The 24,603-nt window shown below is 41.6% G+C and overlaps 1 protein-coding gene across 2 annotated transcripts in view; it reads left to right on the top strand.

The window, feature by feature from the left end:
- Positions 1-24,603, top strand: part of LOC122557618 (palmitoyltransferase ZDHHC13-like) — a 64,288-nt gene that overhangs the window by 34,665 nt on the left and 5,020 nt on the right. For both annotated transcript variants that reach the window (XM_043705365.1, XM_043705366.1), the window contains exons 11-15: positions 5,477-5,601; positions 6,209-6,271; positions 13,868-13,961; positions 15,578-15,661; positions 24,215-24,372. In XM_043705365.1, the coding sequence (XP_043561300.1) occupies positions 5,477-5,601; positions 6,209-6,271; positions 13,868-13,961; positions 15,578-15,661; positions 24,215-24,372 (524 nt within the window). The remainder of the gene's footprint in view (positions 1-5,476; positions 5,602-6,208; positions 6,272-13,867; positions 13,962-15,577; positions 15,662-24,214; positions 24,373-24,603) is intronic.

The following is a 24,603-nucleotide window of genomic DNA, read 5'->3' on the forward strand; positions in this document are numbered from 1 at the left end:
CTTATAGAGGTTTACAAAATTGAGGGGCATGGATAAGATAAATAGGCAAAGTCTTTTCCCTGGGGTCGGGGAGTCCAGAACTAGAAGGCATAGTTTTAGGGTGAGAGGGGAAAGATATAAAAGAGACCCAAGGGGCAACTTTTTCACGCAGAGGGTGGTACATGTATGGAATGAGCTGCCAGAGGATGTGGTGGAGGCTGGTACAATTGCGACATTTAAGAGGCATTTGGATGGGTATATGAATAGGAAGGGTTTGAAGGGATATGGGCCGGGTGCTGGCAGGTGGGATGAGATTGGGTTGGGATATCTGGTCGGCATGGACGGGTTGGACCGAAGGGTCTGTTTCCATGCTGTACATCTCGATGACACTAAGTCAGCAATATTAAATTTTCTTGATGACTTAACTCAAATGTAAACTTTAGGAAGAAGTTTTGAACAAATTAGTAAAAAAAAAGTTAGGTTTTTATAATACCTGCATTTATTTGGTGCCTTTTATAACTTCATAGAATCACAGAACCCTACTGTGTAGAAGCAGACCATTCATCCCGTTGAATCTGCACTGACTTCTGAAGAGCATTCCTCTATCTTATCCCATTACCCTGTATTTTCCATGGCTAATCCACCTAGTTTGCACATGCCTGGACATTGTGGTCAATAACCTGGCCAATCCACCAAACCTGTGCATCTTTGGACTGGATGTCCCAAATCAGTTTACAGAAAATGGAGTGTTTTCTGAAATATAATTTTCAATAAGTCTCACTGCTTAAACCAGCTAAGCAGCATTTCTTTGAATGCTGATAATGCGCAAATGTTGAATCTCCAACTATCAAGGAAAGTAAGCAAGCTTTGAATGTTCCCTATAATGTGTAGACCTGTTTCTTGAAATGCCCAAGTGTAGTCAATGTCATAACACATGAAACATGCAGATATTTCATGCATATAATATACCCGTAAACAGGATTTGAATAAATAGTTATCAACAATCTTCACAGTGCAAGATGCTAATAACTTTCCAAAATGATAAAGTAATCAGGAGGTAAAAGGGGAAGAGGAAATAAATACAATTATTACAATAAATACAATTTAAATACAAGAGGAAAAAGTGCTAAGGTAACTAATGAGTCTAAAGTCCTAAATCCCCTGGACCTGACAGGATGCATGCTAGGATATTAAAGGCCGTAGCTACAGAGATAGCGGGTGATCGTACCAGAATCCTTTGATTCTGGAGATGTCCCAGAGGATTGGAAAACTGCTCGTTTAACACCTTTTATTTAAGAAAATGAAGTTGACAATAAACAAGTAAACCTAGGCCAGTTAGCTTAGTGTTTGTTATTGAGGAAACTGTTATTCTATTATAAAGGATGTAATCACAGAGCATTTAGAAATACATAATATGATCAAGCAGAGACAACATGACTACATGAAGGGAACAAATTTATTTGAATTCTTTGAGGAGGTAACAAGCAGAATAGATAAAGGGGAAGCAATGAATGTAATATACTTGGATTTTCAAAAGGTGTTTGAAATGGTGCCCCAGTTTGTCTACTGAATAAGACCAGAGCCCATGGCATTGGAGGTATACAGTAGCCTGAATAGAGGATGGCTCACTAATACAATACACGTAGTTTGGACAAGGGGTACATTTTAAGGATGGCAAACCGTAATTCGTGATGTGCCACAATTTTTTTTTAATGTATGACGGGTGAGGAAAGTGAATGTACTATAGCCAAGTTTACAGATGACACAAAACTAAGTAAGAAGGTAAGGACAATACCGAGTCAGGTCAGGTCAAGCAACAGGGCAGTAATTTGGCAGATGCAATATAATGTGGGGAAAATATGACATCATGTACATTGGCAGGCAGAATAGAGAGCTGAATGTTATTTAAGTAACGACAGACTGCAGCAAGCTATGCACAGAGGGATTTAGGAGCTCTTGTGCATGAATCACAAAGTGACTAACTAGGTAATATGGAAGGGAAATGGATATGTGGCCTTTATTTCAAATGAGCATAAAAGTATATATGTTTTGTTAAAATTGTACAAAGCACTAGTCAGATCACATCTAGAATGCTGTAAACAGTTTCAGACCTTTAACCAAAGAAAGATACAATGATATTAATCCATGTAAGATTCATGAATCCGATACCAGATGTGGAGGGGGAGGATGGGTCGAATTGTCTTTTGAGAAATTGTGTAGGTTTGGCCTGTACTCCTTGGAATTTAGAAGAATCGGGCATTTTTTTTTCTCTCAAGGTACTGAATCAATGGAATTTATTATTGCAGAGGGCTGCTGAGACTGGGCCACTAAGTATATTGGGGCTGAGATAGCCAGATTTTTAATCAGTAGGAGAATGAAGGGTTATGGGGAAAAGGCAGGAATGTGGATTTGAAGGTGATCAGATTAGATCAGGTCAGATCAGGTCAGATCAGGTCAGATCAGGTCAGATCAGGTCAGACCGGATCGGACCGGATCGGACCGGATCGGACCAGATCGGACCAGATCGGACCAGATCAGACCAATTACAGTGTGGAAACAGGCCCTTCGGCCCAACAAGTCCACACCGACCCGGTAAAGCGTAACCCACCCAGACCCATTCGCCTATATTTACCCCTTCACCTACCACTACGGGCAATTTAGCATGGCCAATTCACCTAACCTGCACATTTTTGGATTGTGGGAGGAAACCGGAGCACCCGGAGGAAACCCACGCAGGCATGGGGAGAATGTGCAAACTCCACACAGTCAGTCGCCTGAGGCGGGAATTGAACCCGGGTCTCTGGCGCTGTGAGGCAGCAGTGCTAACCACTGTGCCACCGTGCCGCCCAAATCTGCCATGATCTCATTGAATGGCAGAGGTACTCAGCTGAATGGTCTGCTCCTGTTCCCACATTGTTTGGTCTTATAGGTGCAATATAAGTGAATGCGAAGAGAACAAGTGAGGATCCTTGTGATAGATGCAGCCTGGTACAATCCATGAGAAAGGAGCCTGTTCCTGCATGGACAAATACTTGCAGCGACATTGCAGTGACAGCTGCCAGCATTGATGTGTAGAACTCTCTCGCAGTTGGTTCAGAGATGTGATATGAAGGTGATGAAGCTGGTACGTACCTGACGTGAAGGTCTGTGATTGCAGGGTGTATGCAGTTCCTCCCCTTCAAGCATGCTTTGTGATGTTGAATGCTGGTGTCCAAGATGGAGGTCCCTGGACGCAAGTGGCAAGCCTCAGGCACTGAGTACCTGCTCTAACTTTGCTGTCAGGAATTGACATCATCCAATTTCAATTCAGTGTGTAGGAGAATGAGATGCAGGTGACTAATAATGAGGGGTTAATACGTGCAAATAGGTCTATTGCCGCTCACGAGCAAGGATCTAACCTCGCTATTCAACACCTGATTTGGAAACTGGGACTTTCTGCTCTCAATGTCAAGAAACTGCTCATTACCCTTGTGCGACTTTTCCAATTTCCTTGTCAATACCCACATCATCTAGTACCTGGGAAGATTCTCCCATAGTGCGGCTGTTAGCCAAGAACACTATCCACAGCAAAGATTTTCCAGCCGAAATTGATATTTGATCTGAAGAGGAGTTATTCATAGTTTCCTCGTGATGAGAAACAAGAGACCGTCTCTGTTCTTAATTGAAGACCTGCAATTTTTTTTTAAATGTCTGCTTTCTGAAGGATGTGTGTGTGTGAATTAGTAATGCTGTTGGAATTGTAAATCAGAACCTCAGGCTAATGTTCTGTTATTGGTTTGCATGGCAGATAGTGAAATTTGAATTCAGTAAAATACCATGATGGCATGTAACCATTGTTCATTGTTGCAAAAACCCATTTGGTTCCTTAGTATCCTTCCGAGAAGGAAATCTACTGTCTTTACCTGGTCTAGTTACATGTGACTTTAGACACAACAATGTAGTTGACACTTCATTGCCCTCTGGTCAAATCAGATATGGGAAATGAGTCCTGACCCAGCCAGTAACATCCATAGCCCATGAGCAAATGAATAAAAACGTCCCTGAAAATTTCATGTAATATTTTTAATTTTATCTATTAATTTTATGTATTCCATCCAACTCAAAATCCCTTTTGCGAAATTGCGGATGTGTTGGTGTGATGAAGTCAATCAACAGAGTGTTTGTTCATTAACCCTTCTTATAGTCTCTAGGAGATGATTCGTTCCAGTTAGATTTCAGGAAAATATTTTCGATAGCTTGGCATTTTAAGCAAAATTACAAAAGTGGATGTGAGCTGGAGCTGCAAAGATATATTGAGTCTATTTGGTTTCAGTTAGCAATACTGGTGATACTTGCATCTTTGAAGAGACTTGAAAGTTGAAGTGATTCATTCAGGGTCAGGCCAGACACCTAATAATACTTGTAGTTGGCTGCTGAGCTTTGATCATTTTTTTTTCCAATTTAGTTTAAGTCTGTTTCATTTGTGAATACTTCTATATGATTTCAATAATTTATCTTGTTTCTGTTTTTGTGTTGTTTCCTTCATGCAGTTTCTGGAATGGGATGTGTTACTTTTTCTTGTATACAGTTTGAAATATCTACAGAGGAACTTTGATTATCTGAACGAGATGGGCAGGCACTCTTTCATTCAGATAATTGATTATTCGGTTAATCAATTCAATGCCTTTCCTCTGGGGCTCGGAGTTTTCTGAAGTTTCCTTTCTCCTCGCTCTGCCTGCCTTGCTCCCTCTGTCTGTCTCAGGGTTTGTTTCTGAGCAGACACTCCCTTGTGTGTAAGGGACCTGCAGCACTGCTGAAGCTCCCTCCTGTCCCCAAAATCAGTTCAATTGGATTCACACAGCGAGCACTTGCTCAGTCTATTCCCTGTTCAGGAGACTAGGCAGCAGCACACTCCGCACGAGCCCCCATCTGCCCGCCTCTTCCGCCCCCCCCCCCCAACCCCGTCCAACATTGCCCCCCTGTCCGCTCTCATGAGCCCCCTGTCCGCACCCCACACCCTCTCCGGGGCAGACGGACTGGACACCAGCAGTAAGACTGCTGCTGCCTTTGGGGGTTGATTCTCAAAATAGTGCATGCTGCCTTTGGGAGATTTGAGGGGGTTGGGGAGGTTATTTGGAGACAGTGCCTGGGCTCCCATCAATGTCCAGGACTATTCTCGGCAGCATTTCAGTAAGCTGGGTTCATTTTTAATCATTATAAACAAAAGACGCCGTCAGTGTTGGAACACTTCTTTGATGTAATGTTTCTATCGGGACCTTGAGATCTTCTTCGAATAATCCAAAATTTGGATAATCAATTTTGGATAATCAAGGTTCCTCTGTACTGTGAATTTGGCAAGTTCATTGATGATATCTGCCTAGCATATTTGGTTTACTAGAGTCTTGTTTCTTCCACTCGAGTTATTCTTTCAGTTTCTGTCTTGTGGGTTATGTATGGAATATGTATAAGTTTATATTTGAATGCAACTATACTGAAAAGTCCTTAACTGAGAATGTACATCTGCCTGAGTCAAGATTTCAGATTCCATTTGCCCTCAGCGTTACAGGTTGCATCTATTACTTTTATAAAACTTGGACAGTAGGCCCTGGTTACCTCCAGGTTTCAGAACAAGAGAAAAACAGGGTAAAAATATTTGGGAATCATTATTTGTGAGACCTTGCTGTCTTCTAATTAGTTCTTGCTTTCCTGCATGCAAAAACCAGGTCATTGTGACTTTTTAAAAGTGCAAACTTTATGGAAATGACTGCTTGCCTTCTGAACATTCAATTGAAACTAATGAGGTTTCCAAAATGGTAGATGAAGGAAAAAGTTTGCATTTTTCTCATGCCTTTTGCATCCTCCTCATGCCTTTTGCATCCTCAGTGTTCCAAATGCTTCATAGCCAGCTAGTTACTTCAGAAATGTAGGCACTTGCAGTAGAAAACTGCAAAGTCCAAATGAGGCAAACAATCAGTTAATCTATGAAACTCCTGGAGTCATGAAATTAGACCACGGCGATACTGTTATTCTGCCTCTGAAATAGATAAGACAAAAATTGCTGTGGAAAAATATTAAGGTTTTTGCCACACAAGCTAAGTTATACTGTTTCTAGCTTGCCATGTAGCATTCGGCACCTTTTTGTTAGAAAGTACAAAATAAACTAATTCATGACTTGTGTTGATTTCCTAAAAGTTGTGTGACAAATTTCTTAACTATACACATTTAATTAACATTCCTAATGTATTTCCAGACTGTTGTGGCACTTGCTGAAGCTGACTGTTTGGATCCAAGGGTCTTTTGTACCAGATGTCTTGTAAGTGACAAGCAAAATAAGCAATCTATTTTTCTGTAGAATTGCCCTTGTATAGCCAATGACAGTTTTGTATTTCTGCTGAAAAATGACATTCAAGAACAATTACAGCATGGTTCTAGATCCAAGTCAAACTTCTAGAAGTAGTTTCTGCAGCATATTTAGTACCCTGTTGAGTTATTTTTACTCCATCCATCTCATTTTCTATTAAGTTTCCCCTCCCCTATCTCTCATTAGCCTTATTCATTGAGTTCTTGCTTTTAAGATTTGCTTTTCAGTACCCTTATGAGGCCTTTTTTTAGTCTCAGTTTACCCTCAATCATGTCAGCACATTTATAATACAGCAACAGCATAAACCTGAGGAATTGTTTATATGCTGTAATCTGATACTTCTGTCATGCCCATTACTCTTGAGTCTTCCAGCTCTCAACAAATTGCAGTGTAGCTTTGTGCATACAATATCGAGTTACGATAACGTTGCCTTTGAGTTAAATATAGATTTTTTTTATCACTGCTTACTGGAATTGGGATAGGCTCTCTTGTGTTCTCTCAGATTTCAGATAGCTACAGATCAAACCCTCTTTTATAGTAAGTAATTTAAAGTATTGACTATAAATCCGATTTATTAATAGTAAATATTAAATGGCAACATGAAGTAATTGCATTTCATTGGTGATTAGATTTCTAACTTGCATCTCCTTGGGCATATGAAAGTGCTCACCAAGAAACATTACACCATAATTCCATATTAGTATTTGCAACAAAAGCTGTATGTGGGCCGTCATCCACCATGTGGCCCATGCCCACATAGGCTGTAGTGCAGTGAAGAAATGATATGACCTGAGAAATGCTATGCTGTTGGTCCTTCACTATCAGCTATGGTGTAGCTATTCATCAGTGAACTTGAAAAGGTAAAAGCCCTCACAAGAAATCTGCTGTGGCCACCTGAAGTGGCAGTGTATTTCATCAGCTTGGTTGAGGGTAATCATCTTTACTGGCAAATATTTCTGGCAAGATAATGGATAATGTTTTTGCAGTTACAACAAGGATAATACTGCAAGAGTCATCTATATTAATGTGTACATTTGTCATCTATCAACATGATTTTCCTTCCACATAAAGTCTACCACAACTACAATAGATTCTGTCTCACCTCTGGTAAACCATTAAAATAATCATTTATGTCTCAAATAATAATAGAATTGTTAAATAAAATCAGAAGTTGCAGGAAAATCACTGCAATTGTGGCAGCATCTGTGCAGCGTAAGCAGAGTTAATATTTTGGGTCCCGTGACCCTCCTTCAGGTGCTGCTTGATTGGCTGAATGTTTCCAACCATTTCTGATTTTGTTTTCGATTTCCAGCATCTGCAGTTCTTTTGTTTTTTGAATTGTTCCATAATTTTGTCCTCAGTAAGTCTAACATGATCAAATTGTACGTGCTTCCTGCTTCTTAGAGATGTGTGTTTACTTTAGCAATGGAAAGGGATAGGTATATACCGCAAGGCAAGAATTATTGCTGGGGGGAAGATGATTATGATGCGATTAGGCAAACTTGAGAATGCATAGGATGGGGAAGGAAACTGGAGGGGATGGGCACAATTGAAATGTGGAGCTTACTCAAGGAACAGCTACTGCATGTCCTTGATAAGTATGTACCTGTCAGGCAGGGAGGAAGTGGTTGAGTGAGGGAGCTGTGGTTTACTAAAAAAGTTGAATCTCTTGTCAAGAGGAAGAAGAAGGCTTATGTTAGGATGAGACGTGAAGGCTCAGAGCGCTTGAGACATATAAGTTAGCTAGGAAGGACCCTAAAGAAAGAGCTCAGAGCTAGAAGGGGACATGAGAAGTCGTTCACAGATAGAATCAAGGAAAGGCTTTCTATAGATATCAGGAATAAAACAATGAGTAGAGAAAGATAAGGGCCAATGAAGGAAAGTAGTGGGAAGTTGTGTGTGGTGTTCGAGGAGATAGGGAAAGCACTAAATGAATATTTTTTCCTCAGTATCCACACTGGAAGAAGAAAATGTTGTCAAGGAGAATACTGAGATACAGGCTGCTAGACTAGGTGGGATCGAGGCTCACAAAGAGGAGGTGTTTGCAATTCTGGGAAGTGTGAAAATTGATCAGTCCTCAGGGCTGGTTGGGATTTATCATAGCACTCTCTGGGAAGCCAGGGAGGAGATTGCAGGACCTTTGCCTTTGATCTTTATGTCGTCATTGTCTACAGGAATAGTGCCAGAAGACTGGAGGATAGCAAATGTTCTATTGTTCAAGAAGGGGAATAGAGACAATCCTGGTAATTATAGACTTTATTATAGCCTTACTTCGGTTGTGGGTAAAGTGTTGGAAAAGGTTACAAGAGGTAGGATTTATCGTCATCTAGAGAGAAATAAGTTGATCAGTGATAATCAACACAGTTTTGTGAAGGGTAGGTCGTGCCTCACAAACCTTACTGAGTTCTTTGAGAAGGTGACCAAACAGGTGGATGAGGGTAAAACAGTTGATATGTTGCATATGGATTTCAGTAAGGCATTTGATAAGGTTCCCCACATTAGGCTATTGCACAAAATATGGAGGCATGGGATTGAGGGTGATTTAGCAATTTGGATCAGAAATTGGTAGCTCAAAGAAGTCAGAGGGTGGTGGCTGATGGGAAATGTTCATCCTGGAGTTCAGTTACCACAAGAATCTGTTTTAGAGTCACCGTTGTTTGCCATTTTTATAAATGACCTGGATGACGGCGTAGAAGGATGGGTTAGTAAATTTGCGGATGACACTAAGGTCAATGGAGTTGTGGATAGTGCTGAAGGATGTTGCAGGTCACAAAGGGACATAGATAAGCTGCAGAGCTGGGTCGAGAGGTGGCAAATGGAGTTTAATGCAGACAAGTGAGGTAATTCACTTTGGAAGGAGTAACAGGAACAAACAGTAATGGGCCAATGGTTAAGATCCTTAGTAGTGTAGGTGAGCAGAGAGATCTGTGTCCATGTACATGGATCCCTGAAAGTTGCCACTCAGGTTGATAGGGTTGTTAAGAAGGCAAATACAGTGTGTTAACTTTTATTGATAGAGGGATTGAGTTTTGGAACCACGAGGGCATACTGCAGCTGTAAAAAAAAAAACTCTGATGCGGCCGCACTTGGAGTATTGCATGCAGTTCTGGTCACCGCATTATAGGAAAGATATGGAAGCTTTGGAAAGGGTTCAGAGGAGATTTACTAGGATGTTGCCTGGTATGGGGGGAAGGTTTTATGAGCAAAGTTTGAGGCACTTGAGGCTGTTTTCGTTAGAGTGAAGAGGGTTGTGAGGTGACTTAATCGAGACATATAAGATAATCAGTGGATTCGATAGGTTGGACAGTGAGAGCCTTTTTCCTTGAATGGTGATGGCTTGCACAAGGGGACATAGCTTTAAATTGAGGGGTGATAGACGTAGGGCAGATGTCAGAGGTAGTTTCTTTATTCACAGTAGTAGGGGCCTGGAACGCACTGCGTGCATCAGTAGTAGACTTGCCAACTTTAAGGGTATTTAAATGGTCATTGGATAGGGATATGGATGCAAGTGGAATAGTGTAGGTTCAATGGGCTTCAGATTGGTTCAATCGGTTGGTACAACGTTGAGGGCTGAAGAGCCTGTACTGCGCTGTAATGTTCTATGTTCTATATGTGACCTTTTCTTTGTCCGTGGGTTGAGTATTGCTGACTGGGTCATCATTTAATGACCTATTCTTTATTGACCCTGAGAAGGTGATTGTGAAGTGCTGTCTTAAACCACTGCAATCCATTTGATGTATGTGCACCAAGGGTGCTGTTAAGGTGGGAGTTCCAGGATTTTAATGCAGCAACATGGAAGGAAGGATGATTATGGTTCCAAGTCAGAACGGAGAGGCAACTCAAAGGATAATCTGCAGGTTGCAATGTTCGCATGTTGCCGTTGTCCTTGTCCTTCTCAGTGTTAGATGTCAGGGTTTGGAATGTGTTGTTAAGGGAACTTGAAGCACACTCCTGTTGCAGTGCACTGCTGGGAGAGGGAGTGATTGTTCAAGGTCATAGATGGGGCGCAGTCAAGAAGACTCCTCTGTCTTGGATGATGTCAAGCTTGTTGAGTGTTGTTGGAGCTGCACCCATCCAGGCATGTGGAGAGTATTCCATCACATTTCTGACTTGTGACTTGTAAATGGTAGACCGACACTGGGGAGTCAGAAAATGAGTTATGTGCTGCAGAATTCCTCGCCCTTGATCTGCTCCTGTAGGCACAGTATTTATAAGGCTGGTCCAGCTCAGTTTCTGATCAGTGATTGCCCTAAGAAGTGCTGGTTAGTTTCTCTCTCTTCTTTGCAATTGTCATTGCCTAGCACTTGTATGTTATGGTCATTGCCGAACACTTGTGTATTACAGACATTTCTAGCATATTTGGGATCTGTTAGCTCAGTAGGCTGGATGGCCAGTTTATGATCCAGAGTAATGCCAACACCACTGGTTGAATTCCTGCACTCACTGAGATTACTCTCCATCTCAACCTCTCCGTGCACCTAAGGCATGGTGATCCTTGGGTTGAATCACTACCAGACATCTCTATCCATATCTCTCTCATGAGAACGCAGCTCTCTGGTCTGCTAGAACAATGGAAACTTTACCTTTTACTTTCGTACTTGTCAGCCCAAACCTGAACATTGTCCAGGTTTTGCTGCATATTGACACAAATTGTTCTATTATCTGAATACTCATAAATGCAGCTGAATATTGTGCAATCATCAGTGACTACCTCTATTTCTAAGAAGTGACCTGTACCAGAAGAACAGTTTGCACCTAAATTGGAAGGGGACTAATATACAGTAGCGCCTCGACTTACGAACTTAATCCATTCCGGGACCCGGTTCGCGAACTGAAAAGTTCGCAAACTGAATCAACTTTCCCATTGTTTGGATATTCAAAGCGTGCGTAGCAAAGCAGAACAATGATAATGAAACTACTGGCTTTTTGTGTTCGTACCTTCGGTCGTATCTTGAATTTCGTACGTAGGTTGAAGCAAAATTTTACGTACAATCCTGTTCGTAAACCGATTTGTTCGTGAGTGGGGTCGTTCGTATGACGAGGCGCTACTGTACTGGCAGGGAGATTTGCTACAGCTGCTCAGGAGGATTTAGACTAGTAAGGTGGGGTGGGTGGGACCCAGGGAGATAGTGAGGAAAGAGATCAATCTGAGACTGGTACAGTTGAGAACAGAAGCGAGTCAAACAGTCAGGGCAGGCAGGGGACAAGGTAGGACTAATAAATTAAACTGCATTTATGTCAATGTAAGGGGCCTAACAGGGAAGGCAGATGAACTCCGGGCATGGTTAGGAACATGGGACTAGGATATCATAGCAATTACAGAAACATGGCTCAGGGATTGGCAGGACTGGCAGCTTAATGTTTCAGGATACAAATGCTACAGGAAGGATAGAAAGGGAGGCTTTGGCAAATAGAATTAAGGAGAATCCAAAGGGCTTTTACAAATACATTAAGGACAAAAGGATAACTCGGGAGAGAATAGGGCCCTTCAAAGATCAGCAAGGCGTCCTTTGTGTGGAGTTGCAGAAAATGGGGGAGATACTAAACGAGTATTTTGCATCGGTATTTACTGTGGAAAAGGATATGGAAGATATAGAAAGTAGCGAAATAGATGGTGACACCTTGCAAAATGTCCATATTACAGAGGAGGAAGTGCTGGATGTCTTGAAACGCATAAAGGTGGATAAATCCCCTGATCATGTGTACCCTAGAACTCTGTGGGAAGCTAGAGAAGCGATTGCTGGGCCTCTTGCCGAGATATTTGTATCATTGATAGTCACAGGTGAGGGGCCGGAACACTGGAGGGTAGCTAATGTGGTGCCACTGTTGAAGAAGGTGGTAAGGACAAGCCTGGGAACTATAGACCGGTGAGCCTGACGTCAGTGGTGGGCAAATTGTTGGAGGGAATCCTGAGGGACAGGATGTACATGTATTTGGAAAGGCAAGGACTGATTAGGGATAGTCAACATGGCTTTGTGCATGGGGAAATCATGTCTCACAAACTTGATTGAGATTTTTGAAGAAGTAACAAAGAGGATTAATGAGGGCAGAGTGGTAGATGTGATCTATATGGACTTCAGTATGGCATTCAACGAGGTTCCCCATGGGAGCCTGGTGAGCAAGGTTAGATCTCATAGAAAACATGGAGAACTAGCCATTTGGATACAGAACGGGCTCAAAGGTATAAGACAGAGGGTGGTGGTGAAGAGTTGTTTTTCAGATTGACAGGGCTGACAGAGGAAGTGGTGGAGGCTGGTACAATTGCAACATTTAAAAGGCATTTGGATGGGTGTGTGAATAGGAAGGGTTTGGAGGGATATAGGCTGGGTGCTGGCAGGTGGAACTATATTAGGTTGGGATATCTGGTCGACATGGACAGGTTGGACTGAAGGGTCTGTTTCCATGCTGTACATCTCTATGACTCTATCAAAGGTCATTGATGAAGCAACTGAAGATGTTTGGGTCCAGGATGCTCCTTTGAGGAACTCCTGCAGAGATGGCCTGGCACAGGCAAATGACCTCCAGTAAGCACTACCATACACTTTTGTGCTAGGTATGACTCCCGTGACAGTAAATTTCCTCCTTCTAATTCTCATTAGCAGCAGTTTTTCCTCGAGTTCTTTGATGCTAAACTGTATCAAATGCAGCCTTGATTTCAAGGGCAGTCATTCTCACTTCACCTCAAGTTCACCTATTTGGGCCATATTTGGACCAAAGGTTTAATGGTGTCAGGTGCTGAATGGTCTGAGTGGAAGCCAAACCATCCTTTGCCATGCTGCTTGAAAGCACTATCAACAACTTGTTCATCTGTTACTGATGATTGAGAAAAAACTGACAGGCTCATTGGGATTTGTCTGCCATGCTGTGTATTGGGCCTAACTGGGCAATTTTTCATATTGCTGGGTAAATAAGTGTTGTGGCATTATTGAAACAGTTTGACCAGTGGCACACCTGGTTCTGGAACATAAGTACTCCGTGCTATTGCTGGAATCTTGTCAGTGCCCATAGCTTTTGCAGTATCAGTACTTTCAACTGTTCTTGATATCAGTGAAGTGAATTGAATTCGTTGGCGTTTGTGATGCTGGGGACTTCAGGAAGAGACTAAGATGGATCATCCATTTGGCAGTTTGTTGAAGATAGATGCCAATGTATCAGCCATGTCTTTTGGACTAATGTGCTGAGCTCCCTCATGGTTGAGGATTGGCATTTTTTTGTAGCTAGCTCTTCCTACTAGGTGATTAAATATCCAGCACCATTCATATTTGGATGTGGCAGGACTGCAGAGATTTTGCAGCTCTTCTGTTAGTTGTCAGATCAATTAATCTTGGACACAGCGTTGGCTAGATACTACTCAAGTAGTCTGTTTTGTATCAAGTTGGCACCTCATTTTTTAGATATGACCTGTGAACTCTTTTATTAAACTTGCATGATTGTGTTGTTTTGTCGTCAATGTGACTTATCATCTCTGCCCTGAAAATCTTTCGCAATGTAATTATCAGAAGATCTGAAAATAGATTGGTTTATTAAGAAATGTTTGTTGATTTTCAGATCCGCAAACCTCTCCGATCCAAGCACTGTGTTGTTTGTGATTGTTGTGTGGCAAAGTATGATCACCACTGCCTGTGGATTGCAACTTGTATTGGTGAGTTTTTTTTTGCATGAGGATATTCAAGGTGGCAACCGTACAAAAACAAAAGCTTCTAAATCCAAATTAATTTTGGAAATAATTTAAATAAAACTCTCCCCAACTTTCAGGTAGGGGCTAGTGATGAGACGCTGTAATCTTCACTTGGTAACTGAGTGTACTTAACCACACTTATCCTTCCTGTGATCTTGTAAGCCACCAACACCATCAATTTACTCTTGGTTTTCTTTTTACATGAGAGCTGCATAACAGTACTCCCTAATCAGTTGTCACTCCATGTTTTTCACAGTTGTGGTTTCTATTTTATAGTTCATTCTTGCTTGTATGTAAGCTAGAATGCTCATTAAACACGTTCTTTCTGTAAGCCATGGTCATCTTTCTTCATCTACATGAAGGCAGACCTGCCAAAGTTTGCCAGCAGTAAAGTGGGGGGTATGAAAGTATTTATAGTCTTGTTTATATAGAAATATCCAAAATGGAATTTGAGGTTATTAATCGTCGTCTTTTACTTCTCATCCTATATAGGAGCAGACTTAGGCCATTCAGCCCATCGTGTCTGCTCTGCCATTTGTTTATGGCTGATATGTTTCTCAACCCCATTCTGCTGCCTTCTCCCCATAACCCTGATTCCCTTACTAATTAAGAACCTTTCTATCTCTGTCTCAATGACTTGTCCTCCACAGCCTTCAACGACAATGATTAATTCCACAGATTAATTACCTTCTGGCTGAAGAAATTCTTCTTCATCTCATTTGTAAAGTGTATCCCCTTATTCTGAGGCTGTGCCCATGTTTTTGTCCCTCCTACTAATGGAAACATTTTCTCCACATCTACTCTATCCAGGTGTCTTAGTATTCTGTTTCAGTGAGATCCTGCCTCATCCTTCTAAACTCCATCAAGTACAGATGGAGTCCTTAACTAATCCTCATATGACCAGCCCTTTGTCCATAGGATCATTATTGTAAAACTCCCGCAGACCCCTTCCAAGGCCAGCACATTCTTCCTTAGATATGGGATCTAAATTGCTCACTTCGTGCAGTCCAGGGTCCCGATGACATTTCCCCACCCTAATGTGCCATATTCTCTGTAGTTTAGCTTCCAGCTCAAACTTTGAACTGAAGCTGCATGAGCTGTGGACATGTAGATTTTCAGTGTCTGTGACACTGGCATCCAGGATCTCCCACATTCTGTAACTGTGACACATCACTTGCCCTCCCACCTTTTTATCATGTTTTAATTAAGTAATAAATAAATACTATTCTCCCTATCATTCAGTGTGCTAGTTTAAACCTTTGAATCCAATAGTCTTTGCCACTCGAGAGCAAGAATATTTCAGTCGACTTGCAAATGTGAAAGGTGTTCCTTTGACTCCAGCACTGATCTTTCATTGCTGAAGGCTTCCTATTTTAGAGCATTGTTTTGTATCGTTTAATATTCTGTGAATAAATTTCTATGTACAATGTTGAATATTGTAGAAGGAGAAGTACAGGGTGTTCTAATAATTGTTAAGCAATATTAATCAGTATCCCATCGGGATTGGAATCGACTTGCAATTAATACGTGAGTTGCTTGTTATGAGTTATTTCACCACAAATTTTATTCTTTTTAAATAGGTGCATTGAATCAACGGTATTTTGTTAGCTTCCTGTTTTTCCTGTTTACAGTAGTTGGCTGGATGGGTTATGGAACTATTGTCTGTAAGTGATTTTTTCCAAGGTACTTTTTTCTGTTTGAAAGAAGAATTCTATTAAAATGTTCAATTTGAATCTCATGCAGTGTAAATAAGTGCTAATTGTCATATACTTGTACAAAAGGCAAACAGAAAACTTGAAATTGTGTGTAAGGTCAATTTTGTTCTCAATGGCACTGTGTCAGAATTATCATATTCAGGTGATCCTATGCTGTCTTGGTGATGTCCATTCACTTAAATGTTGATAAAAAGACAAACAAAGCCAAAGCATTTCATGTTGCATTCATCAGGACTAACACACAAGAAACCATGGTTGGAAAGGGAACACTAATTTGTGCAGAATGTAGTGGTGCTGACTGTTCGAACATGGTTGGCATCATGACACAGTAGGAATTGTTAACCATCAATCATCTGAAAATAATTCAGCCCAGGCAGGTTGACTCCAATTGGTCAGGGTGTTGCCATGAGGAATGCATCAGGCATTGGCAGTCTTCATGGTCCTTTCCTCCATGAAAAAGGTGCAGTGTATGGAATGATCCAACCAATCAGCACCCTCTTCTCACACTCTAAGTTGCTGTTCCCCCTCTAAGCCTGGATTCTTGTCTCAGTCCTGATGAGTGCAAGACAAAATTCTTTGACATTGTTTCTCTTTTTAGCAATTTTTTTTTGTTGTTGTCCTACCAAGTTAAGAGTGCATTTCCATTCCTCCATCAGTCACCTCCTATCTGAATGCCAATGACTTTTTAAATCCCTTGTTGCCTACGATTAGAGAGTTTGTGCCGTTTGTTCCTTGGTGCACGGATTAGAAAAAATTATGAAATCAGTGACAATATAAATTGCCAAGACTCTTTTTTAAGCTAGAGCATCCTTACTCTTTAAGTTTATGGTTATACCTTTTCTTTGACTTTTTTGAGAAAAAAGATGTCTGCTTAATATTGTGAAATAATTGTGCAATTTCACACCATTTTTTAAACAATTTCTTGCAATTAACCTGTTGGTAATTTGACTTAACTTCAAGATCTGTTTATTAGTTGATGCATATAAAATCCAATATTTGGTAATTTAAATGCAGTGCTCTAACCAGGGGTTTCATATGTCGCTGAGAGTTTAAGCATAACATAAATATGAGCAGGAGCGGGTTATACCTTGCTCTTGGAAGCAGTGTTGGGGCCTCAACTATTTACATTTTATCATAATAACTATGAAGGGACTGAACATGTAGTTGCTAAATTTGATGTTACAAAAATATCTATGCAATTAGTTGCGAAAAGGACACGGAGTTGGCAAAGGGATATAGAATGTTAAGTGACTAGATAAAAGTTTGGCAGATGAGCATATGAAAGAATATGTGTACGTGTCCTATTGGCAGGAAGGTTAAAACACATTGCTTAGATGGGGAGAGATTGCAGAACTCTGAAGTAGAAAGTGGTCTAGGTGTCATGGTACATGAATCATGTGTTGGTATAGAGCAAAATCCAGAAGGCAAGTGGAACATTGGTATTTATTGTAAGGGGACTGGAATATAAAATTAGGGATGTTTTGCTACATTTGAACAAGGTGTTGGCGATCACATCCAATGTACTGTGTACAGGTTTGGTATCCTTATTCAAAGATATAAACGTGTTAGAGACTGTTCAGAACAAGCTTATACAACCGATTCCTGGGATGGGAGTGTTATGAGGAAAGGTTGGGCAGGCTGGGCTTGTATCCATTGAAGTTCAGAAGACTGAGCTGTGATCTTATTGAAACATATATAAGATCCTGAGGGCACTTGACAGGGTGGATGCTGAAAGGATGTTTTCTCTTGCAAGAGAGATTAGAACAGTTTAAAAATAAGGAGTTTCTCATATAAGACAATAGTTTTTTTTTCTCATAAGGCTCAAACTCTTTGGAAGTCGCCAAAGCGCTGTGGATATCTTTCGGGCAGAGGTAGATAGATTAATAATAATAAAGGGGTCCATAGTTATTGGGATCAGTGTGAATGTGGTGTTGAGTCCACAGTCAGATAAGCCATGATATTATGGAATGGGGCAGCAGGTTTGAGTGGCTGAATAAACCATTCGTCCGAATTGGTTTGTGTGTGTAGGTTTGTACACCTGCTTTATGTTTAATAAGATCATATCTGAGCTTCTCCATTAACTTCACTTCCCAGCATTTCCTCATAACCTTCAGTTCACTTCCATTAGTTTCTAATGTCAGCAGTTGTTGCTAATCCCAAATTGCCTTGAAGGCACTGTGAGCTTTTTTTTAATTGTTGCAAGTAATTTGAGTATACCCACCATTGCTTTTAGGGAGGGAATTCCAGACATGGTGAAGGAACTGTGATGTAGTCCCAAATCAGGATGCAGTATGACTGGAGAGGAACCTGTTGATGTTTTTCCTATATTTTCTGATGTTCTTGCCCTTCTAGTTGGGAGAGGTTTTCTGTTGGGAAAGTTCAATCGAAAGCAACTTCTTGAGTTGTTCTAGTGCATCTTGTAGCTGGTAAGCGCCATTGCCATGAGGGCTGGTTGTGGAGGGAGTGAATCTTTAAGTTAATGGACAAGGTGCTGCAGGCTACTTTGTTTTGATGTTGAACTTGTTGAGTTTCTCCTCTTGTAGTTGGTGCAGCTTGAAGATAGAGGACACAGTTTGGCGAGTCAGAAGGAGAGAAACTCACTGCAGATTTCCCAGCTTCAAGCAGTTTTATAGTCACAGCATTGATGTGGTTGGCTGAGTTTGATTTCTCACAATAGTAGTAACCAGGAAGTTGCTAGTGAGAGATTGTGATGGTAATGCCATTGAATGTCAAGGTGAGATGGTTAGATTCTTTCCTGGTGGAAATGGTCATTGCCTGACAATTGTGTGGTTGTGGATGTTCCTTCCCAACTGTCAACTAAAGTCTGAACATTTAGGTTTTGATGCATATCAGCATAGATTGCTTCAGTGTCAAAGGAGTCTAATAAGATTATTAAAGGATTGGACAGTCTGGAGGCAGGAAGCATGTTTCCGCTGATGGGTGATTCTAGAACCAGAGGACACAATTTAAAAATAAGGGGTAAGTCATTTAGAACAGAGTTGAGGAGAAACTTCTTCACCCAGAGAGTAGTGGATATATGGAATGCTCTGCCTCAGAAGGCAGTACAGGCCAAGTCTCTGGATACTTTCAAGAAAGAGATGGATAGAGCTCTTAACGTTAGTGGAATCAAGGGTTATGGGGATAAGGCAGGAAAAGGATACTAATTGTGGATGATCATCCATGATCATAATGGTGGTGCTGACTGAAAGGGCCGAATGGCCTACTCCTGCACCTATTATCTATTGAGTCACGAATGGAACATAGTGTATTCATTAGTATATATCCCCACTTCTGGCCTTATGATGAAGCAGCTGAAGAAGACAGAGGGTGGTGTTTGATGAAAAATGTTCATCCTGGAGTTCAGTTACTAGTGGTGTTGTGGTGTAAAATTATGTCCCAATACATGTGTGAATCATAATGTAACACATGTATTGGGCCAAGCAGTGGAATGTGGTGAAACGGTTAAAAATTATGTCCCAATACATGTGTGAATCTAACCGGAATGGAGGTGTTGCTTAGTCCCGTGTGAATCTTATTACACACCTCCCCGTGTGAATCTTCTTATCTGTATGTAACCAGAATGGAATGTGTTTTTTAGCCTTGCTCTGCTGTTCACATGAATGTTTATATCTGGAAAAGAGTATATCAGCTGGAAAAGTCTCCAGTTCGGTGAGTCTGCTCCGGGGTTACGTTTAACCGCCGAGCGTGGGTTGTTGGCAACCGCTCTACGAGAACTGACGGCTCCCAGTTCCGGTAACATGTAGAGTGAGTATAAGCCAGACCCGTTGGTTGTGGCGACGCTGCGGGGAATAAAATGCCCATATTCTAGCAGACTCGCCTCTTGGTCGTTTGTTCTGTGTCAGACTACTCTCCTACGAACCTGACCTTGAGAATTTTTTAAACAGGTGTACAGCAAGGATCGGTTTTGGGTCCACTGCTGTCTGTCATTTTTATAAACTACCTGGATGAGGGCATAAAAGGATGATGTGGTAAATTTGCGGACAACCCGAAGGTCGGTACAGTTGTGGACAGTGCCGAAGGATGTTGTAGGTTACAGAGGGGCATAGATAAGCTGCAGAGCTGGGCTGAGAGGTGGCAAATGGAATCTAATGCAGAAAAGTGAGAGGTGATTCACTTTGGAAGGAGTAACAGGAATGCAGAGTACTCAGCTTATGGTAAGATTCTTGGTAGTGTAGATGAGCAGAGAGGTCTTGATATCCATGTACGTGGATCCCTCAAAGTTGACACCCAAGTTGATAGGTCTGTTAAGAAGGCATACGGTGTGTTAGCTTTTATTGGGAGAGGGATTGAGTTTTGAAACCATGAGGTCATGCTTCAGCTGTACAAAACTCTGGTGCGGCCGCACTTGGAGTATTGCGTGCAGTTCTGGTCACCACATTATAGAGGTGGAAGCTTTGGAAAGGGTTCAGAAGAGATTTACTAGGATGTAGCCTGGTATGGAGGAAAGGTCTTATGAGGAAAGGCTGAGGGACTTGAGGCTGTTTTCATTGGAGAGAGGAAGGTTAAGAGGTAACTTAATTGAGATTTACAAGATAATCAGAGGGTTAGATAGGGCAAACAGCGAGAGCCTTTTTCCTCAGATGGTGATGGCGAGCACGAGGGGACATAGCTTTAAATTGAGGGGTGATAGATATAGGACAGGTGTCAAAGGTAGTTTCTTTACTCAGAGTAGGGGTGTGGAACACACTGCCTGCAAAAGTAGTAGACTCCCCACCTTTACGGGCATTTAAATGGTCATTGCATAAACATATGGATGAGGATGGAATAGTGTAGGTGAGATGGGTTTCGGATTGGTTTTACAGGACGGTGCAAAATCGAGGTCCGAAGGCCCTGTACTGCGCTGTGATGTTCTATATCGTATAAGATGTTTGGGCCTCAGACTCTATTCTAAGCTTCTTAAGCAGTGATATCCTCCATTCAGCTGGATGACCTTCAGCATCCATAATTGCCATCCTTTGCACTAGGTATGAGTATGATCTGTGGAGAGTTTCCTCCTGCTTCCTGGTGACTGTATTTGCTAAGGTTTCTTGATGCCAAATTCAGTCAAATGTTAAAGGTAGTCCCTCTCTTGCATTGATGTGGTTGGGTGAGTTTGATTTCTCTTGTGTTCACCCCACTGGTCCATGTTTGAGCCAAGAATGTAAAGAGTCCTGAGGATGAGCAGCTGGTGGAATCCAACTGGGCATCGGTGTGCAGGTTATTGCTGTGAATGCAACATGATAGCACTGTTAACAACAGTTCCTATCACTTTGCTGATAACTGAGAGTTGTCTGAAGTCGTAATTGACTGGATTTTCTTTTAGCCTGATTTTTCTCTTGGGCAGAGCATGTTTGGTGAAATATTCTACATTTTTTGGTAAATGTTTCTATTGTAGCTGTACTGAAGCTGCTTGACTTGGAGCATAGCTAGTTCAGGATCGTTATTCTTCAGTACTACATCTGGGATATTGATAGGGCTAATAATCTTTGCTGTATCCATTATCTTCTGCCATTTCTTGATTTCATGTAAAATCAATTAAGTTGACTAAAGATTGTCATTAGTAGTGCTGGGGACCTCAAGACTGGGCTGTGAGGTGGATTGGCCACTTGGGACTTCTGGTTGAAGGTGGTTGCAACAAAGGCTTTGCTGTTCCCCCACTACGGAGGATGGGGATAATTTTAGGAGTTGGCTCCTCGAGTTTGTTTAATTGTCCTCCAGTATTCTCGACAGATGGAGCAAGACTGCAGAGCTTTATCTGATCCATTCATTCTGTAAGATTCCCAATCATGAATAAACTTGATAAACAGGCATCAAAAATCCTATATGGTAGTAAATAGCAAAGATTCACAAACCTTTGAAAATAATTTTTTTTTTTGTTTGAGTCCCAATTGATTAATTTCTAATCCTTGAGACAATGACCACCTTCACCTCTCCAACCAGGTGACATCAAGCCTTTGGTTTAGTGGTAGCATTCCCACCTGACTCCGCTTTGCTCATGTGTAACATTATCAGGGCAATGTTGTAAATATTTTCTAATCCAGCTGCTCAGATGTTATTACACATCTCTGGAGGAAGTAGGACTTGAACCCAGACCTCCTGGCTCAAAGGTAGGTAACCCCTGCACCACTGGAGCCCTACAGGTCAGTGTTGTCTTCAAGCCAATAAATAATAAGCACCCGTTCTTAATCCAGAGAAACTCTGCAGGTCTGGCAGCATCTGTGAAGAGAAAATGGTTAACGTTGTTAACAATGTTGACTGAAAACAACAAACGCTGGAGATCACAGTGGGTCAGACAGCATCCATGGAGAGAGAGCAAGCTAAGACGAGTCATCTGAACTTGAAACATTAGTTTGTTCTCTCACCATGGATGCTGTCTGACCTGCAATGATCTCCAGTGTGTTTTCAGAATAGATTCCAGCATCTGCGGTAATTTGTTCCAACTTGACAAGTTGATCCTGTTTCTCTCTCCACAGATGCAGCCAGAGCTGCCGAGTTTCTCCAGCAATTTCTGCTTTTGTTTGTTTCAGATCTCCAGCATTTGCAGCAGTTTGTTTTATATTATGTTTCATTTGGACCTGTTGCATTTTATATGGATTTTCTCGCATGCAGTGCTAGTGTGCCCAAGCATATGTTTAAAATTTTATACTGTATATTTAACTGGATTCTACCAGAAGATGTTTTTCATGAGGGTGCTGACTGTGCATTATCTAACCCTAATATGAAATCTTAATTGCTTGTACTCCTGAAAGCAAAATACTCTCAGGGACTTTGCAGTTCAGTTCGGAAATAGACATGATATTCAAAGTTTGTGTGAAGATTTGTAGCTCGGGTGCTCGTTGTTGTGGTTCTGTTCGCCGAGCTGGAAGTTTTTGTTGCAAACGTTTCGTCCCCTGGCTAGGCGACATCATCAATGCTTGGGAGCGTCCTGCGAAGCGCTTCTTTGATGTTTCCTCCGATGTTTATAGTGTTCTGTCCCTGCCGCTTCCAGTTGTCAGTTTCAGCTGTCCGCTGTAGTGGTTGGTATATTGGGAACAGCGCTGACATGCACAACACCTGCAATGCACCACTTTAATACGTGCCTGGATTATGTCGTATGTGCTCATTGGAGGGGGACTCAAAGCCACAATCGTCTGACTCCGGATGTGGAAATGCTGGCAACTGAGTTACATCATACCAAGGGAGCCCTGGACCTGTCTGAGTGAGAGGGAAATGGCTGCAGAGCTCAATATGAGGGGAAGTAATATGGAGGCTAGAATTTGAAGAGGTCAAGTAAATTGTGTCATACACGATATTAATGTGTCGGAGACTGCAAGGAGGAAGAGTTAATATCAATGCAGGGAGAGCATGGAGGAGAAACATAAAAGAAAAACTAATAAGTTCAAGGCTGAAAGCTGAATCTGAGCTCAAGGATATTAGAGTCATAGAGTTATACAGCATAGAAACAGACCCTTCGGTCTAACTCGTCCATATAATATAGAACCTAGAACAGTACAGCCAATGATGTTGCACCGAACACAATGCCAAATTAAACTAATTCCCTCTGCCTGCCCTTGGTCCATATCCCTCCATTCCTTGCATATTCATGTGCCGATGTAAAAGTTTCTTAAATGCCCTATCTGCCTCCACCACCACCTCTAACAGTGCATTCCAGACTCCTACCACTCTCTGGCTCAGTGGTTAGCACTGCTGCCTCACAGCACCAAGGATCTGGGTTTGATTCCAGCCTCGGGTGACTGTCTGACTGGAGTTTGCACATTCTCCCCGTGTCTGCGTGACTTTCCTCTGGGTGCTCTGGTTTCCTCCTACAATCCAAAGATGTGCAGGTTAGGGCAATTAGCCGTACTAAATTGCCCATTGTGTTCAGGGATGTGTAAGTTAGGTGCATTAGTCTGAGGTAAATGTAGAATAATAGGGTCTGGGTGGGTTACTCTTTGGAGGGTCAGATTGGACTTGTTGGGCCAAATGGCCTGTTTGCACACTGTTAAGGATTTTATGATTCTATCTCCTTTGAGCTTTCCCCCTCTCACCTTGAATGCATGCCCCCTAGTTTTAGGCATTTAATTCGACTGGGACAACACTACTATCATAGGGCAAGCCAGACAGAGAACAGCCAGGGAATTCCTAGAGCCATGGCATTCATCCACAAACTCCATCAACAAACACATCGACCTGGACCCAATATACCAACCACTACAGCGGACAGCTGAAACTGACAACCGTAAGCGGCAGGGACAGACCACGATAAACACCGGAGGAAACATCAAAGAAGCACTTTGCAGGAGGCTCCCAAGCACTGATGATGTCGCCTAGCCAGGGGACGAAACGTTTGCAACAAAAACTTCCGGCTCGGCGAACAGAACCACAACATAGACATGATATACTGATGATTAAGTCTAGCCAGCTAATAATTAAAATTTGATTATTGTGTCAAGGCATGGGTGTACCAAATACTTGTCTTGTGAACATTTCAAGAAATAATCATAAATGGTTTTATTCTTGTAGACTGGTCCATGCATTGTTCAACTAGCTATGAGAAGGATGGACTATGGCTATTCCTGACCCAAATAATTTCATGCTCTCCATGGATAATATGGATTTTTCTACTTGTAGTGTTCCATTCTTCATGGGTGACATTCCTCCTATTAAACCAGCTCTATCAGGTAAAGATATTAACGCTGGATTAGACATGACATTACATTTGTATAATATGACTGTTCAATAACCTCTCCTTTCTTGTGATGCTCCTATGGTGATCTGTTATTTAAATGATTGTGAAAAGTGGGCAATGTTTCAGGAATTAACCCCATGCCAAATATTAGATGAAAGTTATTGACATGTATTAATATACATTACGTACGTGCATGAAAGCATTCCAATGCAATTTTTTTTTG

This window comes from Chiloscyllium plagiosum, chromosome 16, assembly GCF_004010195.1.
Source record: "Chiloscyllium plagiosum isolate BGI_BamShark_2017 chromosome 16, ASM401019v2, whole genome shotgun sequence".
Classification (NCBI taxonomy): Eukaryota; Metazoa; Chordata; class Chondrichthyes; order Orectolobiformes; family Hemiscylliidae; genus Chiloscyllium; species Chiloscyllium plagiosum.